This window comes from Osmerus eperlanus, chromosome 8 (assembly GCF_963692335.1).
Source record: "Osmerus eperlanus chromosome 8, fOsmEpe2.1, whole genome shotgun sequence".
Classification (NCBI taxonomy): domain Eukaryota; kingdom Metazoa; phylum Chordata; class Actinopteri; order Osmeriformes; family Osmeridae; genus Osmerus; species Osmerus eperlanus.
The window spans coordinates 8,988,410-9,003,482 of NC_085025.1; the positions used below are offsets into that span (position 1 = coordinate 8,988,410).

The window sequence follows — 15,073 nt, forward strand, 5'->3', positions numbered from 1 at the left end:
TCTAGGAAGAAGATGATGAGATATGATATCCTGGGATCTTCCGAAAAGCCTCCTTGTTTGTTTGGTTGTTGTTTATGCATGTCAGTCCTGTTTTAATGTTTTTCCTGGTGTGCAGAGTAGCCTGTTAGCTGTTGTGTGTAATAGATGTCCAGGTGTTTCGATGCTAGCCTGATAGCTGTGTGCGGAGCAGAGACCTCCAGGTGTTCAGATGCTAGCTTGTTATCTGTGTGCGGAGCAGAGACATTGTAGGACTGGTGAGCAAAGACACTGCTTGTTAGAGAAGCTGCTCTGTTCTTCATGCCAGATACTTTGTGATTATCTAATGACCCTGTCTACCTAGCAAGTTAGCACTCTCCTCCCTTACTGTCTGAAATACACTATCTCCCTCTCTCTATCTCTCTCTCTCTCTCTGAAGTACACTCTCTCTATTTCTCTCTCTCTACCTTGTCTGATGTTTTCCTACACTCTTTCAATATCTCTCTCTCCTCATCCCTCCTTTCTTCTATCTCTCAGATAGTTTATTTATCTGTCTGTGGGATTTGATTCACTGAGCTCGTCTTTCTAGTCCTGCCAACACAGTATTAGTTTGATTCATTAGCATTTTACTGCCAGTGTGTACGTGTGTACGTGTGTGTGTGTGCACTCTTCTGTGCTATCCACTGTGCGCATGTGTAAGTGCCAGTCGATGTGTGATTGTGTGTGTGTGGGTGCGCATGCATATCTGTGTGTAAGTGTGTGTCTCTCTCTAATGAACACCACGGCCTGACATGCAGCTAATTGGAGAGGCTGCGTTCTCCAGCTTTGTGGTCAACGCAAGTCACGTCTGACTGAGACAGAATATCAACTAGCTGATATAGTAGCTGATGCACTATGGTGTTCTGTGTCTCAGTGTGGTATCACTCTACGTCTGTACGTTCCATAGGCTGTTTGGTGTTCACGTTCTATTAGATGTTCTGTGTCTGTACGTTCTAAAGACGTATGTGTGTTATCGAATATACATGGTTGACACCTGAAGATTGGAGTGTGTACTCGATTCAGGACTCTATTCTGACCATGTTCTATAGTGACAGAACTACCTTGACATGTCGAGGAGAGCGTGTGAGTGTGATATGTTGGATAATATGTTGTCCCTGTTGGTCACAACTGGTAATTGCATGTCTTTGTTTCATACCAGAGAAAACGTTGTGTTAGTGATGGTGTGTATGTGCGTGTGTGTAGGTGTGAGAGAGAGCGGCAAGCCTGGGCAGACTAGCTTCTAAATAAGGGGTCTCACCCATGGGATAAGGTGTCGTTTGGGAGAGAGACACTTTCTAATTAATACCTTCTGATATCCCCAGGGAGACTCATGATGCTAGCAGGCCTGTAACAGCATGCCTCCCTCTCTCTCTCTCTCTCTCTCTCTCTCTCTCTCTCTCTCTCTCTCTCTCTCTCTCTCTCTCTCTCTCTCTCTCTCTAACTGTTTCTGTCTTTCTCTCGTCCCTTTTGACTGGCTCTGTGCGTTAGACACAGGTGTGTGTGTCACCTGTGACTAATGATGTTACCAACTGGATACACAGGGTTGACACCTGCAGACAACGTGTGTAAACACGTCCAAGCTCGAAGCTTTCTGATTGCTGGCTGTCTGTCGTTGGGATGTGTGTGCGTCTGTGTCCGTGTATGTGTTAAGAGATTAATGTTTTAAGTGTGTGTGTGTGATCAAACGTATCTAAAGGAATGGGTGATGACGTGTAGAGAAGTGGGTTTCTGGAGGAAAGTTCAACGTGAATTCCCATTTGGTGTGCCATGAAACACCACAGGAGGCAGAACTGTGTGTTGGCTATGTGAAGAAGTATTTCCATTCAGATTGTGGAGAATTTGAGGGCTAGACTGTTTGTATTTGTGTTTGTCTGTATGCTGGTCTGTGTGTGTGTGTGTGTGTGGTTTGGACCTGCTTCTGTTCTGCTCAGCACCCGAGTTGCTGTCTGGGTATGACCAAGCCTGCTAAAACTATTGCAGTTCAGACCAGCAAACTTCTCAAAGCAAGTTCTGTGTGTAAGTGTTGTGTGTGCGTGTGTGGGGGGTGGGGTGGGGGGGGGGTTGCTTGAGTTTTTGTGGGTGCGTGGGTGCTGCCACATGAAAGTTTTAATTAATGGAGTGACAAGTGAGGACTTCCATGAGCGTCAGAGTGTGAGTCACTGTGTGTTGGTGCCTGCTGGCTGCCCTGACAGTGTGAGTGTGTGCGGGCATACGTGTGTGTGCTCATCTCTGTGTGTGTGCACATCTCTGTGTGTATATGCCTGTGCGTATATCGCTGTGTGTGTGTGTGTGTGACCCTCCTGTAGGATGCTGACTGAGCCGGTCTAGTGCTCCACTGTTCCATCATAGTATTCTCTCACAAAGCAGCGCCGGGCAGGAAATCCATGTAGGTAATGTAATCAGTGTTAACGAGAGTCTGTAGAGATCATTACTGTATCTAAAATACACTATGGATCCTCGGTCTTATTGATGAGGGAAGCATCCCGGGTCTTTAACGGGATTCTGTTCTGTAGTTGTGTTTCCAGGCCTAGAGAAACACAATGTTAGCTGAGGACAGAGGAGAGGACAGAGTAGAGTTAGGGCAGGATATTGTTGAATATCTTCATACTTTTAAGGTTCATCAGGGAGGCTTCCTTTGCATTGGTTACTCGCTGATATGAAACTGGAACAGGAAGTAGTGATGAAGCGTCACTTCTCATCGCAGACTCCATTACCCAGGGATCTGTGCAGCATCATGGTAATGAGCAGCTGATTGGCCGCTAATGGCGATCAAGACGCCCAGGCAAGCGCCGCGCCCCTCAGCGAGGCAACGGTGGCCATGATTGATTGGAACGAAGAGTCGGAATCTGAGGGATGGGTAGTGAGGGGGGGCGGAGGTGGGGGTGGTGGGGGGGGGGGTTGGTGAAGGATAGATGGGTAGTAATGGATCCTCCTTTCCGACAGCCTTCACAGGCTGGCAGCCAGGAGATATGGACGCATCTTTCTTTAAAGGCAAACATTTCACAGCATATTTCCCTCCAGGAATGATGAATGACGCGAGCTGGCTGCTCCCAGGGAAATATAAAACCTTCTCTCTTCTCCTTACCTTCTCAATCTATTCCTCTGCTTTCTCTCTATATCTCTCTCCTCTTGTGCTCTCTCTTGCTCTTTATATTTCTCTTTATATTTCTCTCTCTCTATCTCTCAGACTTTCCTTTTCATGTGCTCTCTCTCTCTCTTTCTCCCTCTTCCTCCCTTCTCAAATATGTATCAATATAGGTCTGTTTTCTGACAGTGTTTATCCAGAGAGCACCAAGCAGCAGCATAATGAGGAGATGGGGAGGGAGGGGCGGGAGAAGGGGCGAAGGAGGGAGGAGAGGGTATACGTCTGGAGAGAAGATGATGATGGGGAATAGAAATGGGTGAAAGACAGGTGTGTGTGTGTAAGGGGGCGGGGGGCTAGAGAAGTGTGTGTGTGTGTGTGTGTGTGTGTGTGTGTGTGTGTGTGGAGGGGGAAGGGGGCGGGTGTGTGTGTGTTTTGGGTGGGGTGAGGTTGACTGAGGGGCGAGAAATGATGAGAGGGAGATGGAAAAGAGAGAGAGGGAAAGATGGGAGAATGAGATGGAAGGGTGGAGGAGAGGAGGTGGGGGGGTGCTTCCTCATCTGCCTCTCCGTCTCTGACAGGTGAAGAGATGAGAGAGAAGTAAATATTCCCCTTCTCTGGCAGACGTGTGTGTGTGTGTGTATGTGTGTATTTTGTTATCTTGTTTGTTTGCTTAAGTCTCTGACTGGGTGTGTTCTTCTAAGGCGTGCTTGAGCTGATTAATATGCCTGGGCAGACAGGGTAACCTTGAATGCATGCTTGTCCATGTAGACACAAACACATGCTTATACTTTCATAGTTATCACGCAATCCAGCAGCAACAGGGGCAATACAAAACATCTGCACATGAAGACTGCCAGAGAGAGGATAGACAGACAGACAGACACAACTGACATAACTTAGCATAGTGTATTTAATCAAGCACAGCCTTACAGCCTTTATATGTTAAATGGTTCCTAAACAGATATTCTAATGCACATAAGTGAAGAGTGCTACAAATAGTCCTGGTCCCTAAAATAAATGTGTCAGCATGTCCCTGGGTTTGCTGAGTTCAGAGGCAGAGTTAACCGTCCTGGAAGCAAACAGGTTTGAATGTTCTTCAACCCTTTGTTCAAATTTGAGCCCATATGTAATACTTAGCACTTGTGAAAAACAGGAAGTGTTTTCTGCAGTGTTGTGAGTGTTCGCTGTTCTCTGAGGTGGCTGTAAATCCAGGTTCTAGAACAGCGGGCTGAGGACAGGAATGGAGAGACAAGGTCCATGATGGAGGCACAGCAGGTGGCCTGCTGTCATTACATGAATGCCCCCCCCCCCTGCCCTCCACACAAACACACACACACATGTTCGAACCTCTCCTCTTTGTGTTGGCACCCCAGTGAGGAAGGGGGGGGGGGGAGGAACAACATTCTGGACTGGAAACAGTAATTTCACAGCTCCCATATACTGCCTCCTAAAATTGGCCACTTCAGACCCCAGTAAAGACTGATGGGCCTCTCTGAGCAGTCAGACTACAGGTCCTAAAGGTTCAACTGATGCCAGCTGGCTGAGTGTGTTTGTGTGTGTGTGTGTGGGGGTACACACATGTGCACACACATACACACGATCAAAATGATGCATTAAAGACGTTTCACACTGTATTGATAATCTGCTCTTCTCATCCTCTTGTCCAGGTCATCTTTGAGGCGGAGGTGTCTGACGGCAAGGCTGGCTTCATAGCAGTTGATGACATTCAGGTCCTTAGCTATCCCTGTGGTGAGTCTTCTGCACTAACAACCCTACCACACCTGCGGATGACGTCTGCAACACCCACTATACAGTCAATTAGTTAGGCATGAGCAACAGCTAACTACGGGTTAGTTAGTACTTCGGGACTGGGCAGGGACGTATGACTCGAGGACAGGTGGAGGGAAGGAGAGGAAGGTAGAAAGAGGAAAGGAAGAGCGTAGAGGAGTGGATGAGAATTGAGTATTGGAGGAGAGAGTGGATGAGAGGTGAGTAATGGAGAACGAGGGGAGAGGTAATGCAGGAGGTAGATAAGACAGTAGCAGAGTTTCAGTGAGCAGCAAATTAACCCATTAATAAAGCAGCCAATATGTTCAGAACTCCAGTCATATCTACAGTATGAATGCTATGCTTTGTGAAATAGTTTTAACTCTAGGAAGGTTTTTCCTTAGTATTTCTATGTTTTGGGAATTGTTTGTTCTATAGAATGTTCTATGTTCTAGTAATGTGCTGCATGATAAGCTCAGTGCTACCTAATCAGTTTGCTGTAATACGCTTCTCTGTGCTACTCAGGCTAATGTGCGGACTAACCCTGGAGCTCACTGACTGGTATTTCAATTGGTGTCTGGATTATAGAAGACAATTAAACTCGCAATCACTAATGAAACCAAAACAACTACGGGCTACAGAGTTTCTTCCTCAAAGTAAAAAAAAACACAAAAAAACATGCATAATTTATGTTAAGTACAGTGTTTGTAACTGCACATTGTGGCAGAACCGAGGAAAAGATTAGCTGTGTGTGTGTGGTAACCCCAGCCTCCACGTGTGCCGTTCTGACAGATGAGTTAAGAGGCGGTCATTAGGAGTGGTTGCCGGTGACCGCAGGGCAATATTGACCGTGTCGCCGTGACAACGTTTATGACGGCTGTAACTGTTTTCCTGCCGTAGACAAATCACCTCATTTCCTGCGTCTGGGGGACGTGGAAGTCAACGCAGGCCAGAATGCCACCTTCCAGTGCATCGCTACTGGCAGAGACACCACCAACAACAAGCTCTGGCTGCAGGTACACACAGAGGGAGTCGAGGAGGGAGGGCTGAGAGGGAGTCGAGAAGGGATAGAGGTTACTAGGAAGGAAGGAGGGGAAAAGGCAAGAGATGGATGGGGAGGGTCAGGGGCCAGGGGCCAGGGTATGAAAAGGAGGTAAAAAGACTAGGGGAGGGAGGAGGAGAGGATGAAATGGGGAGAGGGAGGGTGGGAGGAACTTGGAAGGAGGGGGGGACTATGGGAGGAAGGGAGGAAAGATCTGTAGGTGTGGATGGGATGGAGAGGAAGAGGGTGGGGGGGAGGGAGAAGGAGGAGGAGAAAGAGAGAGGCAGAGAGACATGTTGAGAGAGATGGAGGGAACTGTTGATGTTATTGTTGATGTTTGCGTCGTTTCAGCGGAGGAATGGAGAGGATATCCCAGTGGCCCAGACCAAGAACATCAACCACAGACGATTCGCTGCCTCGTTCATTCTCAAGGAAGTCACCAATCAGGATCAAGACCTCTATCGCTGTGTCACCCAATCAGGAAGAGGTTCTGGCGTGTCCAACTTTGCTGGGCTCCTTGTCAGAGGTGTGTGTGTCTCCTTGGTTATATCAAAACCATATCACACCCCCACAAACACAGACATCACATGACACTTGACAACATGCCACTCATGACACATGCCATTCATACAACACACATCACTTGACATACATAACATCTGTGATATGCACACGTACAGTATAACACACATCTATGTCTGTAGCTACTAGCACATCCACCGCATGTCAACAGCCTGTCATGTTCTCCTTACACTGACGTGTACATGCAGCTGAGTTCTCAAAGCTCCACGACGCAGACGCTTTCATCGCAGGGAAATCTAAATATTCATTACCCTGAGATCAGGAGATAAACATGCGAAGGGAACCACTAGTAGCATCTGTTTATTCAAATGAATCAGAGGCCTGGACATGAATATGCAGATTGGCCTTACCAAAGGGATGCTGCTGATGCTGCAAGGGGTCTACTAGGCTAACAGGCCAAACACTAATAAGCTAATACACAATCAGGCTAAAAGCTAACAGGGTACAAGCTAATATACTAACAGGTTAGTATGCAACCAAGGCAAAATCCAAGTAGCTAATATGGCCAGACTGTCCGCACAGTTTATAACAATATATCCCTATGCTCTGATATGGATTCTGAATCGTATTGTGATGGGAGACTGTAGTTGTAGTTTTGGTAAGTCGTAGTAGTTCACATAGGTTGTTGATGGGAGTTGTTGTTCATGCTTAGACACTAGGCAGTTTTAGTTGTAGTGTGAACAGGAGCAGAGCTTCCTTCAAACCAAGTCGTAGTTTACATGTTGTGTCACCGTTACAATACCAGGATCCGGTTTTGCATGTCGCGATGACAGGGCGCCTGAAAGCAGCATATCTGCTCGACGCTGATATTCCGGGATATTTCTGGGCCATCGATACGGCTCAGCGGTAACAAGAGCTGGCATGACCACGGTCGCGCCGGAGAGTGACCTGAGGCCAGTAGTTTATTAGCGGCTCCTCCGCCAAACCGCCAGTGACAGTCGCGCCCGGCGGCGGTGTGCTTCTCTCAGTAACAAATGAAACTGTTGGAGTGTTAGATTCTCTCAGCGTGGGGTGTGTGTGTGTGTGTGTGTGTGTGGGGGGGGGGGGGGTATTGATCTGAGACGGCCCAGAGGATAGGAACTAACCAGCCGCTCAGCTAAGCACCCCGGGAACCTCCCGCCTCCCGCCCCTCGCACCCCCTGCATCCTTCCTTCCTCTCCCTCCTCCTTTCACCATGACTCCTGTTTCCCCCTCGTTCCCCTTCCTGCCTCCTTCATCCCTCTTTCTACCCCCGCCCTACTTCCACCGCCCTACTTCCACCTTCGCCTTTACCTTCTTCATCCCTTTCTGTGCGTCCGCTGTCCTCCATCACAGTGACCTCTCTCTTTCGTCTTGCCTGCCCTTTTCCACCACCCCCTCCCTCCCACTCCATACGTCTCTTGTAGGAACTAAACTGTATTGACAAGATTGCTGACGTGAACATAAACTAACAACAAACATGCCTGGTGAGCATTGTCCGTACTTGAGGATTACAGTTGGTTCCTGTACTGAAGGACTACTGTTAGTGTCTCGAAATTGTAGTTTACTCCGAATGATTTTGTCTTTAGATCCCATTTAATAATGGTTTGAAACATTCTCTTATTACCCTGTTCTTCACCAGTGACGAGCCATAGCTTGATTAGGATCTCGTATATAATTTAATCTACAATGTTATTGGATCTATTTTATTCTATCTTTCTGCATAGTCTCCCTTGTTCACAGAGGTTGAAACATTTCCTTTTTAAAGTGTCATCCTGAAGGCTTTTTATTCTATTTGAATCCTTTAGTGTGTGTTTGTGTGTTTCAGTACAACAGTGTTGTACTTGTGTGTGTGTGCATGCACTCGCAAGCGTGCTCACCATGGTGCCATAAACAAGAGTCTGATTGGAGGGTATGGAGACGGCTGTCAGCAGCAGAGCAGGGTTCTGGGAGATTTCTTTTTTAAGCGTAGATGAAACCATGCCTGCCAGCTCATCCCTGGGAACAACGCTTCCTGTGTGACAACCTCCGACTTCCTGTCTGCCAAGCCCCACCTGATGAGGCCTGGTAATGATGCCAGGAAAACACACACACACCTAAAATCGAGACACATTGTCAACACACACACACACGCAAACTGCAAGACACTTGCAGACACACACAGCTCTGAGACTACAGAAATGTAAAACTAGGTTGATTTAAACCACAAGAGAACTGTTTTGAACTTTTCATTTTCAAGTGTTTTTAGAAGGAGTTAAATTCTGTCAGAACTGAACTGTGAATGTCCTCGAGGGTATGAGTGTGCATGTTTGTGCGCTCCTGTGTGTGTGTGTCGCATGCACATGTGTTTTTAGGTGTATATACTGTACTGTCTGTCTGGGTCTAGCAATATGCAAATAATTGTATCTTTGTTTTCTAAGTGTAGTACATTTATATAAACTGTATTCGAGAAATAGTGTAATCTTTAAATGTTGCAGTGTAGTATAGAGTTTTGTGTTATTGTGTACTGTAGTATTGTAGTGTTTTAGTGTAGTGTAGCAGTACCAGCGTCAATCCTGACCTGCTGGGTTCTGTTGATGTTTTCTCTCCTAACGTCTTAATGAAGTCAGAGTGATTGTGGCCTGCAGGCACAGCCTCACATTAGATAGGATGCTGCCTGACTGCATCTTAATGGCCCCCTCTGCCTCTCTCCCATTATTCTCTCTCCCTCTATTCTCTCTCTCTCTCTGTCTCTCTCTCCCTCTATTCTCCCTCTCTCTCCCCCTCCTCTCCTCCACCGTTTCCTCCGCTGATGGACTCTGTTCTCTTCAAAATGACTTCCCCTACCAACAGCACCAACACCTAATTAATTGTGTTTGAAAATAAATTGCAAAGATGCTCCTGCTTGCTCCATTTTAGGTGGTCGCTTTAAAATCCAATAAACCTTGACTTCTCACGCACGCACACACACCATCATGCACACAACACACACACATACAAACATGCACATACACAAAAACTAATAATCACACACACACACTTTTATTAAGTAATATAAAGGAAAATGTCCAAGTCCACACAAAGATCTGCAATGTAATTTGTGGAGGAGAATTGGATCATCAGAATGCACCAATGAGAACAAAGTATTTCAGTTACCTGAATATGAGAGATAACTAGGCAGGAAAACAAACCACTCAACAGACTAAAAGGAACATGTCCATACTCAGAAAAACCTGTCTGTTCATCTCGATAGATTATGAGCTATGGGTCACTAAATAAGTGAGGCCAGCAGTCTTACGCTGAAGTGTTTGTATATGTGCGTGCGTGCATGTGTGTGACAGTGTTGGTCTAAACCGCTTCCTGTATTTCCACCAATCACAGCTCAGGTTCATCCTTTTGTTTCCTGTTTTTTCTTCCTACCAGAGCCCCCGCGGCCCATAGCCCCACCCCAGTTGCTAGGCGTCGGCCCAACTTACCTGCTGATCCAGCTCAACGCCAACTCTATCTTTGGCGACGGACCAATCATCTTGAAAGAGGTGCAGTACAGGATGACGTCAGGGAGCTGGACAGAGACACACGCTGTCAACTCCCCCAATTACAAACTGTGGCACCTGGACCCAGACACAGAGTATGAGATCAGGGTTCTGCTGACCCGACCCAAAGAAGGGGGCACCGGCATGCCTGGGCCCCCCCTTATCACCAGGACCAAGTGTGCAGGTGAGCAGAACATGGCTCACCACTGTCTCTTGTCCTTTCATCCAGACCTCTCAACTCTCCTTCTCATCCCCCTCTCCACCCCTGACACTCTTCTCCTGTCCTCACCCTCCTCTCTCTCCTCTCCTCACCCTCCTTTCCTCACCTCCACTCCCTCCTCTCCTCACCTCCTTCTCTTCTCCTGCGTGTTCTCCAGTATAACCTGTTGTGTGATGGGCTGCTGTGTCTCATTAGCATACAAATGGTGGCCCAAGGCTATTACAGACACACTGCTCCTCTCATGTTGTTTTCTCAGGAAATTAAGTGGTATGTATTCGTCTGTTTGTATTTGTGTATCTGTATGTCTGTGTGTGTGCCTCTGTTTATATCTATGTGTTTGTTTGTGTGTGTGTGTGTGTGTGAGTACACGTGTGTGTGTTCTGGGGGTCTTTAAGGGCTCACCCAGGACTGGAGTCTCATTCATTTATGGGATGCTAGGCTAGATCTTGACTCCAGGAGGTTGCCATGGCGCCTGGACTAGCGAGGCGGGGAGAGATTCAGAACTCATATGTAGAAGCACGGAGACAGAGATGGAGAGATGAGGACGGAGAGAAAGAGGCAGAGATGAGGAGGGAGAGAAATTGAGAGGTGAAGAGAGAGAGAGGTGGAGAGATGAGTAGGGAGAGATGAGGATGGAGAGAGATACAAGAACTGATAGATATGGAGAGATGAGAGACAGGTGGAGCGAGATCGGGATATGAGAACGAAGGGAGAGGTAGAGGGATGAGGAGGAGGGAGGCTTGGGGGGTGGAGGATGAAGAGTTGGAAAGTTGACGTTAACATTCACAATCTGGAGCGCGTGGTTCTGTGGGTTTGAGGGAGCAGGCATTATGACACACACACACACACACACACAAAAGGCATTATAAGAGAGCTATAGGCTACTCTCCAGAGAACCAGTATTGTATTTATATGTATATTTGTGCGTGTGCTCTCTATGCTCTCTGTGTAATTTATTTTGTACAAATGTCAGCATGCTCCTGCAGGAGAGTCTATTGATCATGGCTCCGTGCTGTAACACTGAATGAGCTGTCCTGGAGCCTTCCTCTGGAATGGAAGCATGGCTTAGAGGGCCATGTAGAAATGACTTTCTCTCTATCGCTCTGTTTCTCTCTCTCTGTCTCTCTCTATGTCTCTTTCTCTGTCTCTCTCTCTCTCTTTCACACACACACACACACACACACACACATACACAAGAACCTCACTTGCTAGAACGGATTTCATTGTGTCTGTGGGGGTTATTAGTGCAGGTAAAGGGGTATTATCATATATTTAGGTCGGCAGTTGAGCCAGGGGAACACCAGTGTAGCTCAGGGGGAATAGGAATCCGGTTAATTAGGAAGTGACAGTCCATAGAACCATCGAGTACTCTATTGGAACGTTTTTTTTTGTCATACAGTGTGTGTATGACAATGTGTCGTAAATAGGGTTCTCTAATTGGGTTCGATGATTCTAGAAGGGTTGAGGTATAGGATTCTACAAGAAGGGTTCTGTGGCAGAGAGAGAAGCATGGTTCTAAGTGCCCCCCCCTCCCTCCCTCCTGGCATATTGAACTGCCAGTGGTGATCAATGCTCAGCTGCTGATATTGATTGTGATAGGCCCTGCAGGCAGAAACACTATTAAGAAGCTCATTTTAACAGTCATTATTTGACTGCGTTCATTTCAGAGGCCCTCCAAGCCATAGAAATTAGTTTCTTTAACACATGGCTGAGTTCCCTTTCGTTCTGGGTACACACTCGTATAAAGTAAAAAACACACACACACACACACCCACAGGTATAAAGCGTTGAATATTATCATGGTTATCAGCCTGCTGTTAAACTGGCCCATTCACTAAAGGGGGATTTCATTACAACCATTGATCTGAATACCCTCACACTGAATCTGCCCTGCCATCACCATGGTATAGAGAGGGAGGGAGGGAAGGAGGGGGGTGCGGGTGGAGGAGAAAAATAGACAAAGAAGGGGGGTGAGGGAGTTGGAGGGAGATACACATACAAGAATGTGAAGATTATTAAATATATTGGCTGGTAATTGTTCAATTGTTGTAGCTATCGATGGCAGTAGTTATGAGGTGCACTGGATTTAACTCTCCCAGTGTGACGGACTGGCAGAGTCTTGGTCCTCAGTGAACCAAATATTTTATTCTGAGTGGTATTGAGTCTTATTAATATCAGTTACCACTGCTATGAGATATTTAGATGTTTTAGTCAAAGGAAAAAAGGAAGCATTCTGACTGCCAAATGAGTTTGCCGGCTCAGTAACACAGATGACAGTCATAGTGGCATGGGGACGGAAGCTTGGGGAGAGAGACAGAGAGAGAGGCGCTAGATGGCTTTCCTATCCTCAGGGCAGTTAGTGAGGGACTCACCACTTTGTCGCCCAAACCACCCCCTCCCCAGCCCCCCAGCCCCTTCAGTCCAGGGTTTCAGTGGGAGGGAAGAGAGGGCGAGCCAGGGAGGGAGGAGCCAGAAAGAGTGAGGGATGGAGGTGGATGAATAGATGGAGTGTTGAGTTTGCCACCCCATGCCCCCACCCTCCTCCTGGGAGCAGAGGCCTGGTCTTGGTGCCTGATGCCTCTGTTAGCACATGCTCCAGCCCATAATAAACTAACCCTTAGTAACCTAACCTCACCGTGGTAACACACCCCTTCTTCTTCCCTTCTCCCCTTCCTCTCCTCCTACCCTCCTCCTCGGTCTTCAGTAACACCCCTCATGTTCTGTGATGAACATTTCATCAAATAAATTGGTAGGAGAAGGGGATGGTATCCTGCATGATATTCCCTCAGAGCAGGTCCCTTACTCTCCAGAGGAGCCACACACCCACATCGAAACCCAAAACGATGGATTCAAATCTGCTGTTAAAAAACATATTTCTGCCTAGCTGGACTTTGAACCCCAGCAGTTTCATTCAGGCTGGGTACAAAGCCGTGCATGTGGAACGGTTTTCGAGGAAAAAAATGTTCTCCCTAAATCGACAGCCTGAGATGGAAAATTGAGGACTTTAATTAAGTTCACCACGCGCAGGAGGCATTTCTTACTTGTGTAAGTGAACAACCGTGTTGTGAGTGTGGAGGATCCAAACACTGGTCTTGTTTGCATGCTCTAAGTAACAGATGGCTCAGTCACATTATAGATTCCCCCTCTCAGCCAAGCCTGTCTGAAGCCTGGGAGTTGGGATGTGGGGGGGGGGGGGGGGGGGGGGGTTGGTGGCAGCTACAGGTGCTGGAGACAGAGGGGCGGGGGCGGAGGGGACAGAGATGATAAAGAGAGATGGATTGACAGAGGTGGATATAGGGAGAGAGGGAGAGAGGAAGGGAGAGACACTGCTCTCACTGCAGAGAGACAAGATAGATGAGGAATGAAAGAGCTGGAAAGATGAGGAGGGGGAAACAGTTAGAGATATGAGTATTAAGTCATTGAAGTGAATCTAACCCAGAAAGAAGTAGGGTCCAACACAAGGAGTAGAAGGGTCCAACCGATGTAGTGGTAGAGTTAAATCCAGGAAGTGGTAGGGTCTAATCCAGGAAGTGGTAGGGTCTAATCCAGGAAGTGAGAGGGTCTAATCCAGGAAGTGAGAGGGTCTAACCCAAGAAGTGCTATAGTTGTATAAATGTAGGAGGGAATTAAACTAACAATTATCTCTTATTTACTGATATTTGTCTAGAGAGAGTTAATGGCTATTCTCTCCCTCCCTTAGTAGTATTGATGTACAGTGTGTGCGTGCGTGCGTGCGTGTGGGGGGGGACCATTAGGCAGATGTGTTGTGCGAGGCAGCAGAGGTTGATGGAGCAGAGACCATTAGAGATCCTGCTCTCCTCAGCCTCCCTGCAGGCCCAGCTTGGACCACGGGGGACCACATACCAGCTAGAAACACAATTAAAACCTAATGATATTGGATCTCACTAAACCACACGCACACACACACACATGCACGGACACACGTACACACACACACACGCTGGCCAAGTGTTATTTTGGAGTGGTTCGATGTGAGGCTGGATGAGATGAGAAATTGAATTATGGGAAATGTGTGGGCAGCTGTTGTGTGATTGGTTGCTGTCTGCATCGATGAGGCATCCCACGGGGGTGGGTGGGGACCATAGGAGGGGGCGGGGGTGGGGTGGCGGGGATAAAGAGATGAGGTAATCAACAAGGTTATTAACCAGAAGATCTGAAGGCCAGACGCCCCCCCCCCCCTCATCTCTACAGCCCCCTCACCTAATCTCAACACAGTTGACCCACAGACAGGTGGGTGGTGTTGGGGTGGGTGGGGGTGAAATTGACAAGGATGGAGCAATGAAGAAATACAGTGAAAGAAGGAAAAGAAGGAGGAGGTGTGTGTGTGTGTGTGAGACAGAGAGAGAGAGACTTACAGAACACTGAGTGAATCCAAACAGTAAGAGAGAGAGGAGGGGAGAGAGTGGTAGAGAGAGCAATAGGAACCGAGAGAAATTGATGAAGGAGTGAGTGTGAGGAGGAAGAAAGAAATTGATGGTGAGAGAAAGTGATGAAGCAATGGAGAGAGGGTGCTTTCCTGTGTGAGTAACAGCGCTCTGACAAGCAGCACTTGAGGAAGACAGAGACTCTCAGCTAGTCTCTCTTACTGGGGAGACTCAGCTGGTCTCTCTTACTGGGGATACTCAGCTAGTCTCTCTTACTGGGGAGACTCAGCTGGTCTCTCTTACTGGGGATACTCAGCTAGTCTCTCTTACTGGGGAGACTCAGCTGGTCTCTCTTACTGGGGATACTCAGCTAGTCTCTCTTACTGGGGAGACTCAGCTGGTCTCTCTTACTGGGGATACTCAGCTAGTCTCTCTTACTGGGGAGACTCAGCTGTTCTCTCTTACTGGGGATACTCAGCTGGTCTCTCTTACTGGGGAGACTCAGCT

The 15,073-nt window shown here is 47.5% G+C and overlaps 1 protein-coding gene across 1 annotated transcript in view; it reads left to right on the forward strand.

Annotated features, from left to right (window-relative positions):
• Window positions 1-2,671: 2,671 nt before the first annotated feature.
• ptprk (protein tyrosine phosphatase receptor type K) overlaps window positions 2,672-15,073 on the forward strand; it is a 38,519-nt gene continuing 26,117 nt past the window's right edge. The window contains exons 1-5 of the mRNA XM_062468090.1: window positions 2,672-2,752; window positions 4,768-4,849; window positions 5,768-5,883; window positions 6,261-6,435; window positions 9,852-10,145. Coding sequence (XP_062324074.1) covers window positions 2,672-2,752; window positions 4,768-4,849; window positions 5,768-5,883; window positions 6,261-6,435; window positions 9,852-10,145 — 748 coding nt within the window. The remainder of the gene's footprint in view (window positions 2,753-4,767; window positions 4,850-5,767; window positions 5,884-6,260; window positions 6,436-9,851; window positions 10,146-15,073) is intronic.